Source organism: Oncorhynchus keta, unplaced genomic scaffold (assembly GCF_023373465.1).
Source record: "Oncorhynchus keta strain PuntledgeMale-10-30-2019 unplaced genomic scaffold, Oket_V2 Un_contig_96_pilon_pilon, whole genome shotgun sequence".
NCBI lineage: Eukaryota > Metazoa > Chordata > Actinopteri > Salmoniformes > Salmonidae > Oncorhynchus > Oncorhynchus keta.
This window is the reverse complement of record NW_026290644.1, coordinates 5,001-30,000: the sequence shown is the minus strand read 5'-3', so window position 1 is coordinate 30,000 and position 25,000 is coordinate 5,001. Positions and strand designations below refer to the sequence as shown.

The following is a 25,000-nucleotide window of genomic DNA, read 5'->3' as shown; positions in this document are numbered from 1 at the left end:
ACCAACTGTATATAATATAATGTCGCTGGAGGCTGAACCAACTGTATATAATATAATGTCGCTGTAGGCTGCTGAACCAACTGTATATAATATAATGTCGCTGTAGGCTGCTGAACCAACTGTATATAATATAATGTTGCTGTAGGCTGCTGAACCAACTGTATATAATATAATGTCGCTGTAGGCTGCTGAACCAACTGTATATAATATAATGTCACTGTAGGCTGCTGAACCAACTGTATATAATATAATGTCGCTATAATGGCTGCTGAACCAACTGTATATAATATAATGTCTGTAGGCTGCTGAACCAACTGTATATAATATAATGTCGCTGTAGGCTGCTGAACCAACTGTATATAATATAATGTCGCTGGAGGCTGAACCAACTGTATATAATATAATGTCGCTGCTGAACCAACTGTATATAATATAATGTCGCTGGAGGCTGAACCAACTGTATATAATATAATGTCGCTGTAGGCTGCTGAACCAACTGTATATAATATAATGTCGCTGGAGGCTGAACCAACTGTATATAATATAATGTCGCTGGAGGCTGCTGAACCAACTGTATATAATATAATGTCACCGGAGGCTGAACCAACTGTATATAATATAATGTCGCTGGAGGCTGCTGAACCAACTGTATATAATATAATGTCGCTGGAGGCTGAACCAACTGTATATAATATAATGTCGCTGTAGGCTGCTGAACCAACTGTATATAATATAATGTCGCTGGAGGCTGCTGAACCAACTGTATATAATATAATGTCGCTGGAGGCTGCTGAACCAACTGTATATAATATAATGTCGCTGTAGGCTGCTGAACCAACTGTATATAATATAATGTCGCTGTAGGCTGCTGAACCAACTGTATATAATATAATGTCGCTGTAGGCTGCTGAACCAACTGTATATAATATAATGTCGCTGTAGGCTGCTGAACCAACTGTATATAATATAATGTCGCTGTAGGCTGCTGAACCAACTGTATATAATATAATGTCGCTGGAGGCTGCTGAACCAACTGTATATAATATAATGTCGCTGTAGGCTGCTGAACCAACTGTATATAATATAATGTCGCTGGAGGCTGCTGAACCAACTGTATATAATATAATGTCGCTGGAGGCTGAACCAACTGTATATAATATAATGTCGCTGTAGGCTGCTGAACCAACTGTATATAATATAATGTCGCTGGAGGCTGCTGAACCAACTGTATATAATATAATGTCGCTGTAGGCTGAACCAACTGTATATAATATAATGTCGCTGGAGGCTGCTGAACCAACTGTATATTATATAATGTCGCTGTAGGCTGCTGAACCAACTGTATATAATATAATGTCGCTGGAGGCTGCTGAACCAACTGTATATAATATAATGTCGCTGGAGGCTGCTGAACCAACTGTATACCTGCTGAACCAACTGTATATAATATAATGTCGCTGTAGGCTGCTGAACCAACTGTATATAATATAATGTCGCTGTAGGCTGCTGAACCAACTGTATATAATATAATGTCGCTGGAGGCTGCTGAACCAACTGTATATAATATAATGTCGCTGTAGGCTGCTGAACCAACTGTATATAATATAATGTCGCTGGAGGCTGAACCAACTGTATATAATATAATGTCGCTGTAGGCTGCTGAACCAACTGTATATAATATAATGTCGCTGTAGGCTGCTGAACCAACTGTATATAATATAATGTCGCTGTAGGCTGCTGAACCAACTGTATATAATATAATGTCGCTGGAGGCTGCTGAACCAACTGTATATAATATAATGTCGCTGGAGGCTGCTGAACCAACTGTATATAATATAATGTCGCTGTAGGCTGCTGAACCAACTGTATATAATATAATGTCGCTGGAGGCTGCTGAACCAACTGTATATAATATAATGTCGCTGGAGGCTGCTGAACCAACTGAACCATATAATGTCTGTGAACCAACTGTATATAATATAATGTCGCTGTAGGCTGCTGAACCAACTGTATATAATATAATGTCGCTGTAGGCTGCTGAACCAACTGTATATAATATAATGTCGCTGTAGGCTGCTGAACCAACTGTATATAATATAATGTCGCTGTAGGCTGCTGAACCAACTGTATATAATATAATGTCGCTGTAGGCTGCTGAACCAACTGTATATAATATAATGTCGCTGGAGGCTGCTGAACCAACTGTATATAATATAATGTCGCTGTAGGCTGCTGAACCAACTGTATATAATATAATGTCGCTGTAGGCTGAACCAACTGTATATAATATAATGTCGCTGTAGGCTGCTGAACCAACTGTATATAATATAATGTCGCTGTAGGCTGCTGAACCAACTGTATATAATATAATGTCGCTGTAGGCTGCTGAACCAACTGTATATAATATAATGTCGCTGTAGGCTGCTGAACCAACTGTATATAATATAATGTCGCTGGAGGCTGCTGAACCAACTGTATATAATATAATGTCGCTGTAGGCTGCTGAACCAACTGTATATAATATAATGTCGCTGGAGGCTGCTGAACCAACTGTATATAATATAATGTCGCTGTAGGCTGCTGAACCAACTGTATATAATATAATGTCGCTGTAGGCTGCTGAACCAACTGTATATAATATAATGTCGCTGGAGGCTGAACCAACTGTATATAATATAATGTCGCTGTAGGCTGCTGAACCAACTGTGTATAATATGTCGCTGGAGGCTGAACCAACTGTATATAATATAATGTCCTGTAAACCAACTGTATATAATATAATGTCGCTGTAGGCTGCTGAACCAACTGTATATAATATAATGTCGCTGGAGGCTGAACCAACTGTATATAATATAATGTCGCTGTAGGCTGAACCAACTGTATATAATATAATGTCGCTGTAGGCTGCTGAACCAACTGTATATAATATAATGTCGCTGGAGGCTGAACCAACTGTATATAATATAATGTCGCTGGAGGCTGAACCAACTGTATATAATATAATGTCGCTGTAGGCTGCTGAACCAACTGTATATAATATAATGTCGCTGGAGGCTGAACCAACTGTATATAATATAATGTCGCTGTAGGCTGCTGAACCAACTGTATATAATATAATGTCGCTGTAGGCTGCTGAACCAACTGTATATAATATAATGTCGCTGTAGGCTGCTGAACCAACTGTATATAATATAATGTTGCTGTAGGCTGCTGAACCAACTGTATATAATATAATGTCGCTGGAGGCTGAACCAACTGTATATAATATAATGTCGCTGGAGGCTGCTGAACCAACTGTATATAATATAATGTCGCTGGAGGCTGCTGAACCAACTGTATATAATATAATGTCGCTGGAGGCTGCTGAACCAACTGTATATAATATAATGTCGCTGGAGGCTGAACCAACTGTATATAATATAATGTCGCTGGAGGCTGAACCAACTGTATATAATATAATGTCGCTGTAGGCTGCTGAACCAACTGTATATAATATAATGTCGCTGTAGGCTGCTGAACCAACTGTATATAATATAATGTCGCTGTAGGCTGCTGAACCAACTGTATATAATATAAACCAACTGTATATAATATAATGCTGTAGGCTGCTGAACCAACTGTATATAATATAATGTCGCTGGAGGCTGCTGAACCAACTGTATATAATATAATGTCGCTGTAGGCTGCTGAACCAACTGTATATAATATAATGTCGCTGTAGGCTGCTGAACCAACTGTATATAATATAATGTCGCTGTAGGCTGCTGAACCAACTGTATATAATATAATGTCGCTGGAGGCTGCTGAACCAACTGTATATAATATAATGTCGCTGGAGGCTGCTGAACCAACTGTATATAATATAATGTCGCTGTAGGCTGCTGAACCAACTGTATATAATATAATGTTCTGTAGGCTGCTGAACCAACTGTATATAATATAATGTCTGCTGAACCAACTGAGGCTGCTGAACCAACTGTATATAATATAATGTCGCTGGTAGGCTGAACCAACTGTATATAATATAATGTTGCTGTAGGCTGCTGAACCAACTGTATAATATAATGTCGCTGTAGGCTGCTGAACCAACTGTATATAATATAATGCCGCTGTAGGCTGCTGAACCAACTGTATAATATAATGTCGCTGTAGGCTGCTGAACCAACTGTATAATATAATGTCGCTGTAGGCTGCTGAACCAACTGTATATAATATAATGTCGCTGTAGGCTGCTGAACCAACTGTATATAATATAATGTCGCTGTAGGCTGCTGAACCAACTGTATATAATATAATGTCGCTGAGGCTGCTGTAATAAATAAAAACCAACTGTATATAATATAATGTCGCTGGAGGCTGCTGAACCAACTGTATATAATATAATGTCGCTGGAGGCTGCTGAACCAACTGTATATAATATAATGTCGCTGGAGGCTGAACCAACTGTATATAATATAATGTCGCTGTAGGCTGCTGAACCAACTGTATATAATATAATGTTAGCTGCTGGAGGCTGCTGAACCAACTGTATATAATATAATGTCGCTGTAGGCTGCTGAACCAACTGTATATAATATAATGTCGCTGTAGGCTGCTGAACCAACTGTATATAATATAATGTCGCTGTAGGCTGCTGAACCAACTGTATATAATATAATGTCGCTGTAGGCTGCTGAACCAACTGTATATAATATAATGTCGCTGTAGGCTGCTGAACCAACTGTATATAATATAATGTCGCTGGAGGCTGCTGAACCAACTGTATATAATATAATGTCGCTGTAGGCTGCCAACCAACTGTATATAATATAATGTCGCTGGAGGCTGAACCAACTGTATATATATAATGTCGCTGGAGGCTGCTGAACCAACTGTATATAATATAATGTCGCTGGAGGCTGCTGAACCAACTGTATATAATATAATGTCGCTGTAGGCTGCTGAACCAACTGTATATAATATAATGTCGCTGCTGCTGAACCAACTGTATATAATATAATGTCGCTGGCTGCTGAACCAACTGTATATAATATAATGTCGCTGGAGGCTGCTGAACCAACTGTATATAATATAATGTCGCTGTAGGCTGCTGAACCAACTGTATATAATATAATGTCGCTGGAGGCTGAACCAACTGTATATAATATAATGTCGCTGGAGGCTGCTGAACCAACTGTATATAATATAATGTCGCTGGAGGCTGAACCAACTGTATATAATATAATGTCGCTGGAGGCTGCTGAACCAACTGTATATAATATAATGTCGCTGGAGGCTGCTGAACCAACTGTATATAATATAATGTCGCTGGAGGCTGCTGAACCAACTGTATATAATATAATGTTGCTGTAGGCTGCTGAACCAACTGTATATAATATAATGTCACCGGAGGGTGAACCAACTGTATATAATATAATGTCGCCGGAGGCCGCTGAACCAACTGTATATAATATAATGTCGCTGTAGGCTGCTGAACCAACTGTATATAATATAATGTCACTGAGGCTGCTGAACCAACTGTATATAATATAATGTCGCTTTAGGCTGCTGAACCAACTGTATATAATATAATGTCCTGGAGGCTGAACCAACTGTATATAATATAATGTCACTGAGGCTGCTGAACCAACTGTATATAATATAATGTGAGGAGGCTGCCTCCAAACTGTATATAATATAATGTCACTGAGGCTGCTCCCAACTGTATTAGATAATGTCACTGAGGAACCAACTGTATATAATATAATGTCTGTAGGCTGCTGAACCAACTGTATATAAATAATGTCTGAGGCTGCTGAACCAACTGTATATAATATAATGTCTATCAACCAACTTTATAATAAACACTGAGGAACCCTCCCATCTAGGCTCAACCTTTAGAAACATGAGGAACCCTCCCATCTATCAACTTTAGAAACACTGAGGAACCCTCCAACTGTATCTATCAACCAACTTTAGAAAATGTCTGAGGAACCCTCCCATCTATCACCTTTAGAAACACTGAGGAACCCTCCCATCTATCACCTTTAGAAACACTGAGGAACCCTCCCATCTATCACCTTTAGAAACACTGAGGAACCCTCCCATCTATCACCTTTAGAAACACTGAGGAACCCTCCCATCTATCACCTTTAGAAACACTGAGGAACCCTCCCATCTATCACCTTTAGAAACACTGAGGAACCCTCCCATCTATCACCTTTAGAAACACTGAGGAACCCTCCCATCTATCACCTTTAGAAACACTGAGGAACCCTCCCATCTATCACCTTTAGAAACACTGAGGAACCCTCCCATCTATCACCTTTAGAAACACTGAGGAACCCTCCCATCTATCACCTTTAGAAACACTGAGGAACCCTCCCATCTATCACCTTTAGAAACACTGAGGAACCCTCCCATCTATCACCTTTAGAAACACTGAGGAACCCTCCCATCTATCACCTTTAGAAACACTGAGGAACCCTCCCATCTATCACCTTTAGAAACACTGAGGAACCCTCCCATCTATCACCTTTAGAAACACTGAGGAACCCTCCCATCTATCACCTTTAGAAACACTGAGGAACCCTCCCATCTATCACCTTTAGAAACACTGAGGAACCCTCCCATCTATCACCTTTAGAAACACTGAGGAACCCTCCCATTTATCACCTTTAGAAACACTGAGGAACCCTCCCATCTATCACCTTTAGAAACACTGAGGAACCCTCCCATCTATCACCTTTAGAAACACTGAGGAACCCTCCCATCTATCACCTTTAGAAACACTGAGGAACCCTCCCATTTATCACCTTTAGAAACACTGAGGAACCCTCCCATCTATCACCTTTAGAAACACTGAGGAACCCTCCCATCTATCACCTTTAGAAACACTGAGGAACCCTCCCATTTATCACCTTTAGAAACCCTCCCATTTATCACCTTTAGAAACACTGAGGAACCCTCCCATCTATCACCTTCAGAAACACTGAGGAACCCTCCCATCTATCACCTTTAGAAACACTGAGGAACCCTCCCATCTATCACCTTTAGAAACACTGAGGAACCCTCCCATCTATCACATTTAGAAACACTGAGGAACCCTCCCATCTATCACCTTTAGAAACACTGAGGAACCCTCCCATCTATCACCTTTAGAAACACTGAGGAACCCTCCCATCTATCACATTTAGAAACACTGAGGAACCCTCCCATCTATCACCTTTAGAAACACTGAGGAACCCTCCCATCTATCACCTTTAGAAACACTGAGGAACCCTCCCATCTATCACATTTAGAAACACTGAGGAACCCTCCCATCTATCACCTTTAGAAACACTGAGGAACCCTCCCATCTATCACCTTTAGAAACACTGAGGAACCCTCCCATCTATCACCTTTAGAAACACTGAGGAACCCTCCCATCTATCACCTTTAGAAACACTGAGGAACCCTCCCATCTATCACCTTTAGAAACACTGAGGAACCCTCCCATCTATCACCTTTAGAAACACTGAGGAACCCTCCCATCTATCACCTTTAGAAACACTGAGGAACCCTCCCATTTATCACCTTTAGAAACACTGAGGAACCCTCCCATCTATCACCTTTAGAAACACTGAGGAACCCTCCCATCTATCACCTTTAGAAACACTGAGGAACCCTCCCATCTATCACCTTTAGAAACACTGAGGAACCCTCCCATCTATCACCTTTAGAAACACTGAGGAACCCTCCCATCTATCACCTTTAGAAACACTGAGGAACCCTCCCATTTATCACCTTTAGAAACACTGAGGAACCCTCCCATTTATCACCTTTAGAAACACTGAGGAACCTCCCATCTATCACCTTTAGAAACACTGAGGAACCCTCCCATTTATCACCTTTAGAAACACTGAGGAACCCTCCCATATATCACCTTTAGAAACACTGAGGAACCCTCCCATCTATCACCTTTAGAAACACTGAGGAACCCTCCCATCTATCACCTTTAGAAACACTGAGGAACCCTCCCATTTATCACCTTTAGAAACAATGAGGAACCCTCCCATCTATCACCTTTAGAAACAATGAGGAACCCTCCCATGTATCACCTTTAGAAACACTGAGGAACCCTCCCATTTATCACCTTTAGAAACCCTCCCATTTATCACCTTTAGAAACACTGAGGAACCCTCCCATCTATCACCTTCAGAAACACTGAGGAACCCTCCCATCTATCACCTTTAGAAACACTGAGGAACCCTCCCATCTATCACCTTTAGAAACACTGAGGAACCCTCCCATTTATCACCTTTAGAAACAATGAGGAACCCTCCCATTTATCACCTTTAGAAACACTGAGGAACCCTCCCATTTATCACCTTTAGAAACACTGAGGAACCCTCCCATCTATCACCTTTAGAAACACTGAGGAACCCTCCCATCTATCACATTTAGAAACACTGAGGAACCCTCCCATTTATCACCTTTAGAAACACTGAGGAACCCTCCCATCTATCACCTTTAGAAACACTGAGGAACCCTCCCATCTATCACATTTAGAAACACTGAGGAACCCTCCCATCTCTATCACCTTTAGAAACACTGAGGAACCCTCCCATCTATCACCTTTAGAAACACTGAGGAACCCTCCCCGTCTATCACCTTTAGAAACACTGAGGAACGTCCCATCTATCACCTTTAGAAACACTGAGGAACCCTCCCATCTATCACCTTTAGAAACACTGAGGAACCCTCCCATCTATCACCTTTAGAAACACTGAGGAACCCTCCCATCTATCACCTTTAGAAACACTGAGGAACCCTCCCATCTATCACCTTTAGAAACATTGAGGAACCCTCCCATCTATCACCTTTAGAAACACTGAGGAACCCTCCCATCTATCACCTTTAGAAACACTGAGGAACCCTCCCATCTATCACCTTTAGAAACACTGAGGAACCCTCCCATCTATCACCTTTAGAAACACTGAGGAACCCTCCCATCTATCACCTTTAGAAACACTGAGGAACGCTCCCATCTATCACCTTTAGAAACACTGAGGAACCCTCCCATCTATCACCTTTAGAAACACTGAGGAACCCTCCCATCTATTACCTTTAGAAACACTGAGGAACCCTCCCATCTATCACCTTCAGAAACACTGAGGAACCCTCCCATCTATCACCTTTAGAAACACTGAGGAACCCTCCCATCTATCACCTTTAGAAACACTGAGGAACCCTCCCATCTATCACCTTTAGAAACACTGAGGAACCCTCCCATCTATCAGCCCTTTCAAGCTTAACATCCTTATCATTTATCGCCCTCCAGGTTCCCTTGGAGAGTTCATCAATGAGCTTGATGCCTTGATAAGCTCCTTTCCTGAGGACGGCTCACCTCTCACAGTTCTGGGCGACTTTAACCTCCCCACGTCTACCTTTGACTCATTCCTCTCTGCCTCCTTCTTTCCACTCCTCTCCTCTTTTGACCTCACCCTCTCACCTTCCCCCCCCTACTCACAAGGCAGGCAATACGCTTGACCTCATCTTTACTAGATGCTGTTCTTCCACTAACCTCATTGCAACTCCCTCCAAGTCTCCGACCACTACCTTGTATCCTTTTCCCTCTCGCTCTCATCCAACACTTCCCACACTGCCCCTACTCGGATGGTATCGCGCCGTCCCAACCTTCGCTCTCTCTCCCCCTGCTACTCTCTCCTCTTCCATCCTATCTTCTCTTCCCTCTGCTCAAACTTTCTCCAACCTATCTCCCTGATTCTGCCTCCTCAACCCTCCTCTCCTCCCTTACTGCATCCTTTGACTCCCTATGTCCCCTATCCTCCAGGCCGGCTCGGTCCTCCCCTCCCGCTCCGTGGCTCGACGACTCATTGCGAGCTCACAGAACAGGGCTCCGGGCAGCCGAGCGGAAATGGAGGAAAACTGAGCCCCCTGCGGACCTGGCATCCTTTCACTCCCTCCTCTCTACATTTTCCTCCCATCTGTCTCTGCTGCTAAAGCCACTTTCTACCATTCTAAGTTCCAAGCATCTGCCTCTAACCCTAGGAAGCTCTTTGCCACCTTCTCCTCCTCCTGAATCCTCCCCCCTCCTCCCTCTCTGCAGATGACTTCGTCAACCATTTTGAAAAGAAGGTCGATGACATCCGATCCTCGTTTTAGCTAAGTCAAACGACACCGCTGGTTCTGCTCACACTGCCCTACCCTATGCTCTGACCTCTTTCTCCCCTCTCTCTCCAGATGAAATCTCGAGTCTTGTGACGGCCGGCCGCCCAACAACCTGCCCGCTGACCCTATCCCCTCCTCTCTTCTCAGACCATTTCCGGAGACCTTCTCCCTTACCTCACCTCGCTCATCAACTCATCCCCCAGACCGCTGGCTACGTCCCTCCCGTCTTCAAGAGAGCGAGAGTTGCACCCCTTCTGAAAAAAAACCTACACTCGATCCCTCCGATGTCAACAACTACAGACCAGTATCCCTTCTCTCTTTTCTCTCCAAAACTCTTGAGCGTGCCGTCCTTGGCCAGCTCTACCGCTATCTCTCTCAGAATGACCTTCTTGATCCAAATCAGTCAGGTTTCAAGACTAGTCATTCAACTGAGACTGCTCTTCTCTGTATCACGGAGCGCTCCGCACTGCTAAAGCTAACTCTCTCTCCTCTGCTCTCATCCTTCTAGACCTATCGGCTGCCTTCGATACTGTGAACCATCAGATCCTCCTCTCCACCCTCTCCGAGTTGGGCATCTCCGGGCGCGGCCCACGCTGGATTGCGTCCTACCTGACAGGTCGCTCCTACCAGGTGGCGTGGCGAGAATCTGTCTCCTCACCACGCGCTCTCACCACTGGTGTCCCCAGGGCTCTGTTCTAGGCCCTCTCTTATTCTCGCTATACACCAAGTCACTTGGCTCTGTCATAACCTCACATGGTCTCTCCTATCATTGCTATGCAGACGACACACAATTAATCTTCTCCTTTCCCCCTTCTGATGACCAGGTGGCGAATCGCATCTCTGCATGTCTGGCAGACATATCAGTGTGGATGACGGATCACCACCTCAAGCTGAACCTCAGCAAGACGGAGCTCCCTTCCTCCCGGGGAAGGACTGCCCGTTCCATGATCTCGCCATCACGGTTGACAACTCCATTGTGTCCTCCTCCCAGAGCGCTAAGAACCTTGGCGTGATCCTGGACAACACCCTGACGTTCTCAACTAACATCAAGGCGGTGTCCCGTTCCTGTAGGTTCATGCTCTACAACATCCGCAGAGTACGACCCTGCCTCACACAGGAAGCGGCGCAGGTCCTAATCCAGGCACTTGTCATCTCCCGTCTTGATTACTGCAACTCGCTGTTGGCTGGGCTCCTGCCTGTGCCATTAAACCCCTACAACTCATCCAGAACGCCGCAGCCCGTCTGGTGTTCAACCTTCCCAAGTTCTCTCACGTCACCCCGCTCCTCCGCTCTCTCCACTGGCTTCCAGTTGAAGCTCGCATCCGCTACAAGACCATGGTGCTCGCCTACGGGCTGTGAGGGGAACGGCACCTCAGTACCTCCAGGCTCTGATCAGGCCCTACACCCAAACAAGGGCACTGCGTTCATCCACCTCTGGCCTGCTCGCCTCCCTACCACTGAGGAAGTACAGTTCCCGCTCAGCCCAGTCAAAACTGTTCGCTGCTCTGGCCCCCAATGGTGGAACAAACTCCCTCACGACGCCAGGACAGCGGAGTCAATCACCACCTTCCGGAGACACCTGAAACCCTACCTCTTCAAGGAATACCTAGGATAGGGTAAGTAAGGGTAGGTAATCCTTCTCCCCCCCCAACAAGATTTAGATGCAAGTGGCTGTTCCACTGGTTGTCATGGGGTGTATGCACCAATTTGTAACCTCGCTCTGGATAAGAGCGTCTGCTAAATGACTTAAATGTAAATGTAATGTAAATGTATCACCTTTAGAAACACTGAGGAACCCTCCCATCTATCACCTTTAGAAACACTGAGGAACCCTCCAATCTATCACCTTTAGAAACACTGAGGAACCCTCCCATCTATCACCTTTAGAAACCCTCCCATCTATCACCTTTAGAAACACTGAGGAACCCTCCCATCTATCACCTTTAGAAACACTGAGGAACCCTCCCATCTATCACCTTTAGAAACACTGAGGAACCCTCCCATCTATCACCTTTAGAAACACTGAGGAACCCTCCCATCTATCACCTTTAGAAACACTGAGGAACCCTCCCATCTATCACCTTTAGAAACACTGAGGAACCCTCCCATCTATCACCTTTAGAAACACTGAGGAACCCTCCATCTATCACCTTTAGAAACACTGAGGAACCCTCCCATCTATCACCTTTAGAAACACTGAGGAACCCTCCCATCTATCACCTTTAGAAACACTGAGGAACCCTCCCATCTATCACCTTTAGAAACACTGAGGAACCCTCCCATCTATCACCTTTAGAAACACTGAGGAACCCTCCCATCTATCACCTTTAGAAACACTGAGGAACGCTCCCATCTATCACCTTTAGAAACACTGAGGAACGCTCCCATCTATCACCTTTAGAAACACTGAGGAACCCTCCCATCTATCACCTTTAGAAACACTGAGGAACCCTCCCATCTATCACCTTTAGAAACACCGAGGAACCCTCCCATCTATCACCTTTAGAAACACTGAGGAACCCTCCCATCTATCACCTTTAGAAACACTGAGGAACCCTCCCATCTATCACCTTTAGAAACACCGAGGAACCCTCCCATCTATCACCTTTAGAAACTGAGAACCCTCCCAGGAACCCTCCCATCTATCACCTTTAGAAACACTGAGGAACGCTCCCATCTATCACCTTTAGAAACACTGAGGAACCCCCATCTATCACCTTTAGAAACACTGAGAACCCTCCCATCTGCTGCTCCCTCCATCCACTCTTGAGACCTGCACACACACACACACACACACACACACACACACACACACACACACACACACACACACACTTGTTAATGACATTCGTAATTAAACTTTTGTCAAAATAAATGTTACATCCTGACTCCTCCCCTCCCACCCTCCTCTAGTCCCTCCCCCCTGTCCCTCCCCCAGTCCCTCCCCCAGTCCCTCCCCAGTCCCTCCTCCAGTCCCTCCCCCAGTCCCTCTCCCAGTCCCTCCCCTTCATCCTCCAGTCCTCCCCCAGTCCCTCCCCAGTCCCTCCTCCAGTCCCTCCTCCAGTCCCTCCCCCAGTCCCTCCTCCAGTCCCTCCTCCAGTCCCTCCCCCAGTCCCTCCTCTAGTCCCTCCTCCAGTCTCTCCCTAGTCCCTCCTCCAGTCACTCCTCCAGTCCCTCCTCCCAGTCCCTCCTCCAGTCCCTCCCCTTCCTCCTCCAGTCCCTCCTCCAGTCCCCCCTCTAGTCCCTCCTCCAGTCCCCCCTCTAGTCCCTCCTCCAGTCCCTCCTCCAGTCCCTCCCCAGTCCCTCCCCCAGTCCCTCCTCCAGTCCCTCCTCCAGTCCCTCCCCCAGTCCCTCCACCAGTCCCTCCTCCAGTCCCTCCTCCAGTCCCTCCTCCAGTCACTCCTCCAGTCCCTCCTCCAGTCCCTCCCCCAGTCCCTCCTCCAGTCCCTCCTCCAGTCCCTCCTCCAGTCCCTCCTCCAGTCCCTCCACCAGTCCCTCCTCCAGTCCCTCCTCCCAGTCCCTCCCCTTCATCCTCCAGTCCCTCCTCTAGTCCCTCCTCTAGTCCCTCCCCCAGTCCCTCCTCTAGTCCCTCCCCCAGTCCCTCCTCCAGTCCCTCCCCCAGTCCCCCCTTCACTCCTCCAGTCCCTCCCCCAGTCCCTCCTCCAGTCCCTCCTCCAGTCCCTCCCCCAGTCCCTCCCCCAGTCCCTCCTCCAGTCCCTCCTCCAGTCCCTCCCCTTCCTCCTCGTCCCTCCCCCCAGTACCCCTCTGTACCTCTTATGCACGGTGACGTGGTCGGCGTAGGGAGCCAGTCTGTTTGTGATGGTGTCAGCGAAGACTGACGGAGTGACATGATTGGCTGGAGCTTCCATCAGGTAACGGGCCAGGTTCTGCCCCTCTCCGTACAACACGCCCTTCTCCCAGCCAGACACACATCCACTGGACACACACACAGGTTACAGAGAGTCAGTGGATGTCCGTGTTTGTGTGTGTCTCTGTGTGTGTGTGTGTGTGTGTGTGTGTGTGTCTCTGTGTGTGTGTGTGTGTCTCTGTGTGTGCCAGTGTGTGTGTGTGTGTGTATGTGTGTACCTGCCGTGCAGCTGTGTGGTGACTCTGGTCTTCTTCTTGGTTTTCAGGTCATCGTAAGTAAACAGCCCGAGAACAGCTCCCTCTGCTGCAGACTGGCTGTCATTACACCCGTCCACCTCTATATGGGTCAACATATGGTTCTGGAGAACCCTGCAGCCTCCTGACAGACAGACTGGCTGTTATTAAACCCACCAACCTCTGTATGGGTCAACACATGGTTCTGGAGAACCCTGCAGCCTCCTGACAGACAGACTGGCTGTTATTAAACCCACCAACCTCTATATGGGTCAACACATGGTTCTGGAGAACCCAGACAGACTGGCTGTTATTAAACCCACCAACCTCTATATGGGTCAACACATGGTTCTGGAGAACCCTGCAGCCTCCTGACAGACAGACTGGCTGTTATTAAACCCACCTCTATATGGGTCAACACATGGTTCTGGAGAACCCTGCAGCCTCCTGACAGACAGACTGGCTGTTATTAAACCCACCTCTATATGGGTCAACATATGGTTCTGGAGAACCCTGCAGCCTCCTGACAGACAGACTGGCTGTTATTAAACCCACCAACCTCTGTATGGGTCAACACATGGTTCTGGAGAACCCTGCAGCCTCCTGACAGACAGACTGGCTGTTATTAAACCCACCAACCTCTATATGAGTGGTTCTGGAGAACCCTGCAGCCTCCTGACAGACAGACTGGCTGTTATTAAACCCACCAACCTCTGTATGGGTCAACACATGGTTCTGGAGAACCTGCAGCCTCCTGACAGACAGACTGGCTGTTATTAAACCCACCAACCTCTATATGGGTCAACACATGGTTCTGAGAACCCTGCAGCCTCCTGACAGACAGACTGGCTGTTATTAAACCCACCAACCTCTATATGGGTCAACACATGGTTCTGGAGAACCCTGCAGCCTCCTGACAGACAGACTGGCTGTTATTAAACCCACCAACCTCTATATGGGTCAACACATGGTTCTGGAGAACCCTGCAGCCTCCTGACAGACAGACTGGCTGTTATTAAACCCACCTCCTCTATATGGGTCAACACATGGTTCTGGAGAACCCTGCAGCCTCCTGACAGACAGACTGGCTGTTATTAAACCCACCAACCTCTGTATGGGTCAACACATGGTTCTGGAGAACCCTGCAGCCTCCTGACAGACAGACTGGCTGTTATTAAACCCACCAACCTCTATATGGGTCAACACATGGTTCTGGAGAACCCTGCAGCCTCCTGACAGACAGACTGGCTGTTATTAAACCCACCTCTATATGGGTCAACACATGGTTCTGGAGAACCCTGCAGCCTCCTGACAGACAGACTGGCTGTTATTAAACCCACCTCTATATGGGTCAACATATGGTTCTGGAGAACCCTGCAGCCTCCTGACAGACAGACTGGCTGTTATTAAACCCAGAGTTGGTAGAATCATATTCAATAGGAGTCACAGGTTTATTGGTGCTAAGAGGTGCTTCTCCACCAAGTATAAACTCTGGGCTGTGAAGACAGACACTATCAACACATCTTGGTTTGTTACCTCTTAGAAAACATACTAAATATTTGACTGATAAAACGTGGAGCAGGTTGTGTATAGATCACTAAGACACGGTACCATCACACACACACACACACACACACACACACACACACACACACACACACACACACACACACACACACACACACACACACACACACACACACACACACACACACACACACACACACACACACACACACACACACACACACGTAAAAGGAGAGACTCACCTGCTATAGCAGCCCTGATGTTCTCCTTACAGGTGTCCCAGTACTCTGTTCCACACACACCCAGAGAGTTCCTCCCTAGACCAACTACTGCTATGCATGGGAAGTCCTGTATGCACACACACACACACACACACACACACACACACACACACACACACACACACACACACACACAGTAATTAGTAGCGTGTATCGTCTTGCTCTCATCTATAATATCTGCTGCTCAGTGAGATGACGAGTTTAATATCTGTTGTTACAGCATCACTACAGTTAATATATATATATATTATATTCTGGTAATATAGTTAATATATATATTACCTCATGAAGACTGTAGAATATTGTGGTAATATAGTTAAAATATATATTACCTCATGAAGACCGTAGAATATTCTGGTAATATAGTTCATATATATATATTACCTCATGAAGACTGTAGAATATTCTGGTAATATAGTTAATATATATATTACCTCATGAAGACCGTAGAATATTCTGGTAATATAGTTAATATATATATTACCTCATGAAGACTGTAGAATATTCTGGTAATATAGTTAATATATATATTACCTCATGAAGACTGTAGAATATTCTGGTAATATAGTTAATATATATATTACCTCATGAAGACTGTAGAATATTCTGGTAATATAGTTAATATATATATTACCTCATGAAGACCGTAGAATATTCTGCTCTTCCCTTTCTTCAGACCTGGTCCTGATCTGAGGAGTTGCCAAGGAGAAAGGTTTTACACCAGTCAACACACAAACACACTCTTACAGATAGGATGTGTGTGTGTGTGTAGTGTGTGTGTGAAGGTGTGTGAGAAGGTGTGTGTGAAAAATGTGTGTGTGTGTAGGTGTGCGTGTGAAGGTGTGTGTGTGAAGGTGTGCGTGTGACGGTGTGTGTGTGACGGTGTGTGTGTGTGAAGGTGTGTGTGTGACGGTGTGTGTGTGTGAAGGTGTGTGTGTGTGAAGGTGTGCGTGTGAAGGTGTGCGTGTGAAGGTGTGCGTGTGAAGGTGTGCGTGTGTAGGTGTGTGTGTGACGGTGTGCGTGTGACGGTGTGTGTGTGGACGGTGTGTGTGTGACGTGTGTGTGACGTGTGTGTGTGACGGTGTGTGACGGTGTGTGTGACGGTGTGTGTGACGGTGTGTGTGACGGTGTGTGTGTAGGTGTGTGTGTGACGGTGTGTGTGTGACGGTGTGTGTGACGGTGTGTGTGTGACGGTGTGTGTGACGGTGTGTGTGACGGTGTGTGTGTGTGACGGTGTGTGTGTGACGGTGTGTGTAGGTGTGTGTGTAGGTGTGTGTGTAGGTGTGTGTGTAGGTGTGTGTGTAGGTGTGTGTGTGTGTGACTCACATCTTTAGCAGCTCAGTCAGTTTACCAGACAGAACTCTGTCGACACCAGCTGCTGATTCAGTTAGATGGAGAGAGTCGTCCTCCTTCTCGCTCTCGTAAACGCCGAGTACCAGACCCTGTGTGGACACACAGTCAACACAACCAGTTAACACACTAGCTAGCTACTAGCACAGCAGCAGCACAACAACAGACAGTAGAGGGCTGTGGCTCGCTGTACATGACAGTCACAGGACTATTGATAGGAGTTGTGAGAGAGGCAGGTTGAGGTTCCCAGGGTTAGAGTGGTGCAGAGAGTTGACATATGCTGAGGCAGTGAAGACAGGAGAAGATGGGCCTGAGGAGAGGGGTCCTGAGAGGAGGGGTGTAGTAGATCTGTACCAGAACAGAGGGAGGGGTGTAGTAGATCTGTACCAGAACAGAGAGGAGGGGTGTAGTAGATCTGTACCAGAACAGAGGAGGGATCCTGAGAGGAGGGGTGTAGTAGATCTGTACCAGAACAGAGAGGAGGGGTGTAGTAGATCTGTACCAGAACAGAGAGGAGGGGTGTAGTAGATCTGTACCAGAACAGAGGGAGGGGTGTAGTAGATCTGTACCAGAACAGAGAGGAGGGGGTGTAGTAGATCTGTACCAGAACAGAGAGGAGGGTGTAGTAGATCTGTACCAGAACAGAGGGAGGGGTGTAGTAGATCTGTACCAGAACAGAGAGGAGGGGTGTAGTAGATCTGTACCAGAACAGAGGGAGGGTGTAGTAGATCTGTACCAGAACAGAGGGAGGGGTGTAGTAGATCTGTACCAGAACAGAGAGGAGGGGTGTAGTAGATCTGTACCAGAACAGAGAGGAGGGGTGTAGTAGATCTGTACCAGAACAGAGAGGAGGGGTGTAGTAGATCTGTACCAGAACAGAGAGGAGGGGTGTAGTAGATCTGTACCAGAACAGAGAGGAGGGGTGTAGTAGATCTGTACCAGAACAGAGAGGAGGGTGTAGTAGATCTGTACCAGAACAGAGAGGAGGGGTGTAGTAGATCTGTACCAGAACAGAGAGGAGGGGTGTAGTAGATCTGTACCAGAACAGAGGGGGGTGTAGGGATCCTGAGAGGAGGGGTGTAGTAGATCTGTACCAGAACAGAGAGGAGGGGTGTAGTAGATCTGTACCAGAACAGAGAGGAGGGGTGTAGTAGATCTGTACCAGAACAGAGGGAGGGATCCTGAGAGGAGGGGTGTAGTAGATCTGTACCAGAACAGAGAGGAGGGGTGTAGTAGATCTGTACCAGAACAGAGAGGAGGGGTGTAGTAGATCTGTACAAGAACAGAGGGAGGGATCCTGAGAGGAGGGGTGTAGTAGATCTGTACCAGAACAGAGGGAGGGGTGTAGTAGATCTGTACCAGAACAGAGAGGAGGGGTGTAGTAGATCTGTACCAGAACAGAGGGAGGGATCCTGAGAGGAGGGTGTAGTAGATCTGTACCAGAACAGAGAGGAGGGTGTAGTAGATCTGTACCAGAACAGAGAGGAGGGGTGTAGTAGATCTGTACAAGAACAGAGGGAGGGATCCTGAGAGGAGGGTGTAGTAGATCTGTACAAGAACAGAGGGAGGGATCCTGAGAGGAGGGTGTAGTAGATCTGTACCAGAACAGAGGGAGGGGTGTAGTAGATCTGTACCAGAACAGAGAGGAGGGGTGTAGTAGATCTGTACCAGAACAGAGGGAGGGGTGTAGTAGATCTGTACCAGAACAGAGGGAGGGGTGTAGTAGATCTGTACCAGAACAGAGAGGAGGGGTGTAGTAGATCTGTACCAGAACAGAGAGGAGGGGTAGTAGATCTGTACCAGAACAGAGAGGAGGGGTGTAGTAGATCTGTACCAGAACAGAGAGGAGGGTGTAGTAGATCTGTACCAGAACAGAGAGGAGGGATCCTGAGAGGAGGGGTGTAGTAGATCTGTACCAGAACAGAGGGAGGGATCCTGAGAGGGAGGAGTGTAGTAGATCTGTACCAGAACAGAGGGAGGGGTGTAGTAGATCTGTACCAGAACAGAGAGGAGGGGTGTAGTAGATCTGTACCAGAACAGAGAGGAGGGTGTAGTAGATATGTACCAGAACAGAGAGGAGGGGTGTAGTAGATCTGTACCAGAACAGAGAGGAGGGGTGTAGTAGATCTGTACCAGAACAGAGAGGAGGGGTGTAGTAGATCTGTACCAGAACAGAGAGGAGGGGTGTAGTAGATCTGTACCAGAACAGAGGGAGGGATCCTGAGAGGAGGGGTGTAGTAGATCTGTACCAGAACAGAGAGGAGGGGTGTAGTAGATCTGTACCAGAACAGAGAGGAGGGGGGTGTAGTAGATCTGTACCAGAACAGAGAGGAGGGGTGTAGTAGATCTGTACCAGAACAGAGAGGAGGGGTGTAGTAGATCTGTACCAGAACAGAGAGGAGGGGTCTAGTAGATCTGTACCAGAACAGAGGGAGGGATCCTGAGAGGAGGGTGTAGTAGATCTGTACCAGAACAGAGGGAGGGGTGTAGTAGATCTGTACCAGAACAGAGGGAGGGATCCTGAGAGGAGGGGTGTAGTAGATCTGTACCAGAACAGAGGGAGGGATCCTGAGAGGAGTGGTGTAGTAGATCTGGACCAGAACAGAGAGGAGGGGTGTAGTAGATCTGTACCAGAACAGAGAGGAGGGGTGTAGTAGATCTGTACCAGAACAGAGAGGAGGGATCCTGAGAGGAGGGGTGTAGTAGATCTGTACCAGAACAGAGAGGAGGGATCCTGAGAGGAGGGGTGTAGTAGATCTGTACCAGAACAGAGGGAGGGATCCTGAGAGGAGGGGTGTAGTAGATCTGGACCAGAACAGAGAGGAGGGATCCTGAGAGGAGGGGTGTAGTAGATCTGTACCAGAACAGAGAGGAGGGGTGTAGTAGATCTGTACCAGAACAGAGGGAGGGATCCTGAGAGGAGGGGTGTAGTAGATCTGTACCAGAACAGAGAGGAGGGGTGTAGTAGATCTGTACCAGAACAGAGAGGAGGGATCCTGAGAGGAGGGGTGTAGTAGATCTGTACCAGAACAGAGAGGAGGGGTCCTGAGAGGAGGGGTGTAGTAGATCTGTACCAGAACAGAGAGGAGGGGTGTAGTAGATCTGTACCAGAACAGAGAGGAGGGGTGTAGTAGATCTGTACCAGAACAGAGAGGAGGGGTGTAGTAGATCTGTACCAGAACAGAGAGGAGGGGTGTAGTAGATCTGTACCAGAACAGAGAGGAGGGGTGTAGTAGATCTGTACCAGAACAGAGGGAGGGGTGTAGTAGATCTGTACCAGAACAGAGAGGAGGGGTGTAGTAGATCTGTACCAGAACAGAGAGGAGGGGTGTAGTAGATCTGTACCAGAACAGAGGAGGGGTCCTGAGAGGAGGAGTGTAGTAGATCTGTACCAGAAGAGAGAGGAGGGGTGTAGTAGATCTGTACCAGAACAGAGGGAGGGATCCTGAGAGGAGGGGTGTAGTAGATCTGTACCAGAACAGAGAGGAGGGGTCCTGAGAGGAGGGGTGTAGTAGATCTGTACCAGAAGAGAGAGGAGGGGTGTAGTAGATCTGTACCAGAACAGAGGGAGGGATCCTGAGAGGAGGGGTGTAGTAGATCTGTACCAGAACAGAGAGGAGGGTCCTGAGAGGAGGGGTGTAGTAGATCTGTACCAGAAGAGAGAGGAGGGGTGTAGTAGATCTGTACCAGAACAGAGGGAGGGATCCTGAGAGGAGGGGTGTAGTAGATCTGGACCAGAACAGAGAGGAGGGGTCCTGAGAGGAGGGGTGTAGTAGATCTGTACCAGAACAGAGAGGAGGGGTCCTGAGAGGAGGGGTGTAGTAGATCTGTACCAGAACAGAGAGGAGGGGTCCTGAGAGGAGGGGTGTAGTAGATCTGTACCAGAACAGAGGGAGGGATCCTGAGAGTAGATCTGTACCAGAACAGAGAGTGTAGTAGATCTGTACCAGAACAGAGAGGAGGGGTGTAGTAGATCTGTACCAGAACAGAGAGGAGGGGTGTAGTAGATCTGTACCAGAACAGAGAGGAGGGGTGTAGTAGATCTGTACCAGAACAGAGAGGAGGGGTGTAGTAGATCTGTACCAGAACAGAGAGGAGGGGTGTAGTAGATCTGTACCAGAACAGAGATATAAACCAACAAGTGATATTTGTTTCAGTAAAGTTGCATCTTCAGCATTTATAACAATAGTTACCAACTGTACTGCAGGGATGGAACGTAAGACTCAGGACATAGAGGTTGTGTTGGCAGCTGCAGAGAGGTGTTTGGGTGTGAGAGACATCAGACTAGTTACAGGGTGGGTTGAGTGGTGGTGTCCCATCCTCTCAGACGGTTGGCCTGAAGTAGGACTAAATAGATTTAAATAGTAGAGTATTTATTATTACTATTTGAGAGGGTAGTGTTAAATAGTAGGGCATCTTTTTTAAATGACTTTGAGGAAAGATAATTAAGAACAGTATAAGCGAGTTATACTCCAGTCTAGTAGATATTATTATATATATATTATAGTAGATGGCAGTAATGCAACAGCTACTGGATGTCAACCGCCATTAAGCCTCATCGAAGAAGACCTTTCATTTTCATTTCAGGTACAATGACAACCTAGTGTTTATATCCCAGGATATAAATGGTCATTCTTTTTGACCTGTCCCCAAATGAACATAGTCGGTTCAGAGTTGGTGTTGATATTTCAAGCTGCGTGTCCTGATCGCGTCTGGTGTGGATGGACCAATCAGCGAGCGGTCCGGTCAGCACCGAACGTCCGCAGCGGATTTACGCTCCGCTGTTCTGAGTTACATTGATAATTATCACCGCCGGTCGACTCCGTCTTACTGGAAACATGGAGATATGGCGGTGTGGAAATTAGAACCCGAAAAAATAGTTGTGTTTCAATCTAACATTTTGTGTTTTTTTAGAAAACTATCGCTGATATTTAAATTGAAGTCCTTATGCGTTAATGTTCAAACCGAGCGTCGGGAATCTTAACCAAACCGCCTCCGTCCAATGACTTTAACTCTGTGTAATGGAACTGGGTCAAGGGACTAGGTAATTAATCTTGTTATCTAGACTTTATTTAACTTACTTTTCTGGCGTTCCAGTTGTTTTGTGCCACAGAAAAGTGGCGACAGCGGTGTCTCATCGTGGCCCGCAACACCGCTCCACTTAACAACCGCATCGTATCTGGGTTTTATTATATCCGTCTCTCGGGGGGAATGAGATTGATCAGAGAAGTACTACTGTAGATGGATAAAACACGTTGGGAAGGTTTGTCTTCCGACCTTCACCTGTCGCATAAACTGTTACGTCATCAGTAACCGACTCCGGCTGGCTTGTTTTTCTTCTTTGAATTTTTCAGTTTTAAAAGAAGATGAACTCTGTCGCCACCTGTCGACGGGTTTGCGAAACAATACCAAATGAATCTCCACAGAAACCAAACCACTGAAAATGTGGATTCTTATTTATTAACATTAAATATATATATATATATATATATATATACATATTAGATGTGCACATGCATTTGAAGTCAGAAGTTTACATACACCTTAGCCAAATACATTTAAACTCTTTTTTTCTCACAATTCCTGACATTTAATCCTAGTAAAATCCTGTCTTAGGTCAGTTAGGATCACCACTTTATTTTAAGAATGTGACATGTAAGAATTATAGAATGATTAGGACTGGAGGGACTGGAGGAGAGGTACAGATCTAGCTAAACAGAACAATAGTGTACAGAATAATATTAGAGATAATTATTTATTTCAGCTTTTATTTCCTTCATCACATTCCCAGTGAGTCAGAAGTTTACATGCACTCAATTAGTATTTGGTAGCATTGCCCTTAAATTGTTTAACTTGGGTCAAACATTTCGGGGATTTCATTTCCTTTCCACAATAAATCGGGTGAATTTTGGCCCATTCCTCCTTCGACTCACATTAAGCATCTCCAAACCAAAATTAAATCTAGAATCGGCTTCCTATATCGCAACAAAGCCTCCTTCACTCATGCTGCCAAGCATACCCTCGTAAAACTGACCATCCTACCATCCTCGACTTCGTGATGTCATCTATAAAATAGCCTCCAACACTCTACTCAACAAACTGGATGCAGTCTATCACAGTGCCATCCGTTTTGTCACCAAAGCCCTATACACTCGTCTTTCCTTCCAGTTCTCTGCTGCCCATGACTGGAACGAATTGCAAAAATCTCTGAAGCTGGAGACTCACATCTCCCTCACTAGATTTAAGCACCAGCTGTCAGAGCATTTTACAGATCAATGCACCTGTTCATAGCCCAACTGTAAACAGCCCATCTGTAAACAGCCCATCTATCTACCTCATCCCCATACTGGTATTTATTTATTTAGCTCCTTTGCACCCCAGTATTCTACCTGCACATTCATCTTCTGCCGATCTACCATTCCAGTGTTTAATTGCTATATTGTAATTACTTTGCCACCATGGCCTATTTATTTCCTTATCTTAGCTCATTTCACTCACTGTATATAGACTTTTTGTTTTCTTTTGTTCTACTGTATTATTGACTCTCTTTTGTTTACTCCATGTGTAACTCTGTGTTGTTGTATGTGTCGAATTGCTTTGCTTTATCTTGGCCAGGTCAGAGTTGTAAATGAGAACTTGTTCTCAACCTACCTGGTTAAATAAAGGTGATCTGGGCCTACCTGGTTAAATAAAGGTGATCTGGTCTACCTGGTTAAATAAAGGTGATCTGGCCTACCTGGTTAAATAAAGGTGATCTGGCCTACCTGGTTAAATAAAGGTGATCTGGCCTACCTGGTTAAATAAAGGTGATCTGGCCTACCTGGTTAAATAAAGGTGATCTGGCCTACCTGGTTAAATAAAGGTGATCTGGCCTACCTGGTTAAATAAAGGTGATCTGGCCTACCTGGTTAAATAAAGGTGATCTGGCCTACCTGGTTAAATAAAGGTGAAATAAATCAATTAAATAAAAACAGAGCTGGTATGACTGAGTCAGGTTTGTAGGCCTCCTTGCTCGCACACGCTTTTTCAGTTCTGCCCACACATCTTCTATAGGATTGAGGTCAGGGCTTTGTGATGGCCACTCCAATACCTTGACTTTGTTGTCCTTAAGCCATTTTGCCACAGCTTTGGAAGTATGCTTGGGGTCATTGTCCATTTGGAAGACCCATTTAATATAATAATAATAATAATATGCCATTTAGCTGACGCTTTTATCCAAAGCGACTTACAGTCATGTGTGCATACATTCTACGTATGGGTGGTCCCGGGAATCGAACCCACTACCCCTGGCGTTACAAGCGCCATGCTCTACCAACTGAGCCACAGAAGGACCATTTAAGACCAAGCTTTAACTTCCTGACTGATGTCTTGAGATGTTGCCTCAATATATCAACATAATTTTCCTGCCTCATGAAGCCATCTATTTTGTGAAGTGCACCAGTCCTCCTGCAGCAAAGCACCCCCACAACATGATGCTGCCACCCCCCGTGCTTCACGGTTGGGATGGTGATCTTCGGCTGCAAGCCTCCCCTTTCCTACAAACATAACGATGGTCATTATGGCCAAACAGTTCTATTTTTGTTTCATCA

The 25,000-nt window shown here is 46.1% G+C and overlaps 1 protein-coding gene across 1 annotated transcript in view; it reads right to left on the bottom strand.

Annotated features, from left to right (window-relative positions):
- The window catches only part of LOC127927173 (cytosol aminopeptidase-like), a 48,849-nt gene extending 26,125 nt beyond the window's left edge, over window positions 1–22,724 (bottom strand). The window contains 7 exon segments of the mRNA XM_052513094.1: window positions 12,870–12,925; window positions 13,924–14,088; window positions 14,239–14,398; window positions 16,023–16,128; window positions 16,696–16,750; window positions 17,388–17,503; window positions 22,493–22,724. Of these exon segments, the coding sequence (XP_052369054.1) occupies window positions 12,870–12,925; window positions 13,924–14,088; window positions 14,239–14,398; window positions 16,023–16,128; window positions 16,696–16,750; window positions 17,388–17,503; window positions 22,493–22,585 (751 nt within the window). The 5' untranslated portion in view covers window positions 22,586–22,724.
- Window positions 22,725–25,000: the final 2,276 nt, after the last annotated feature.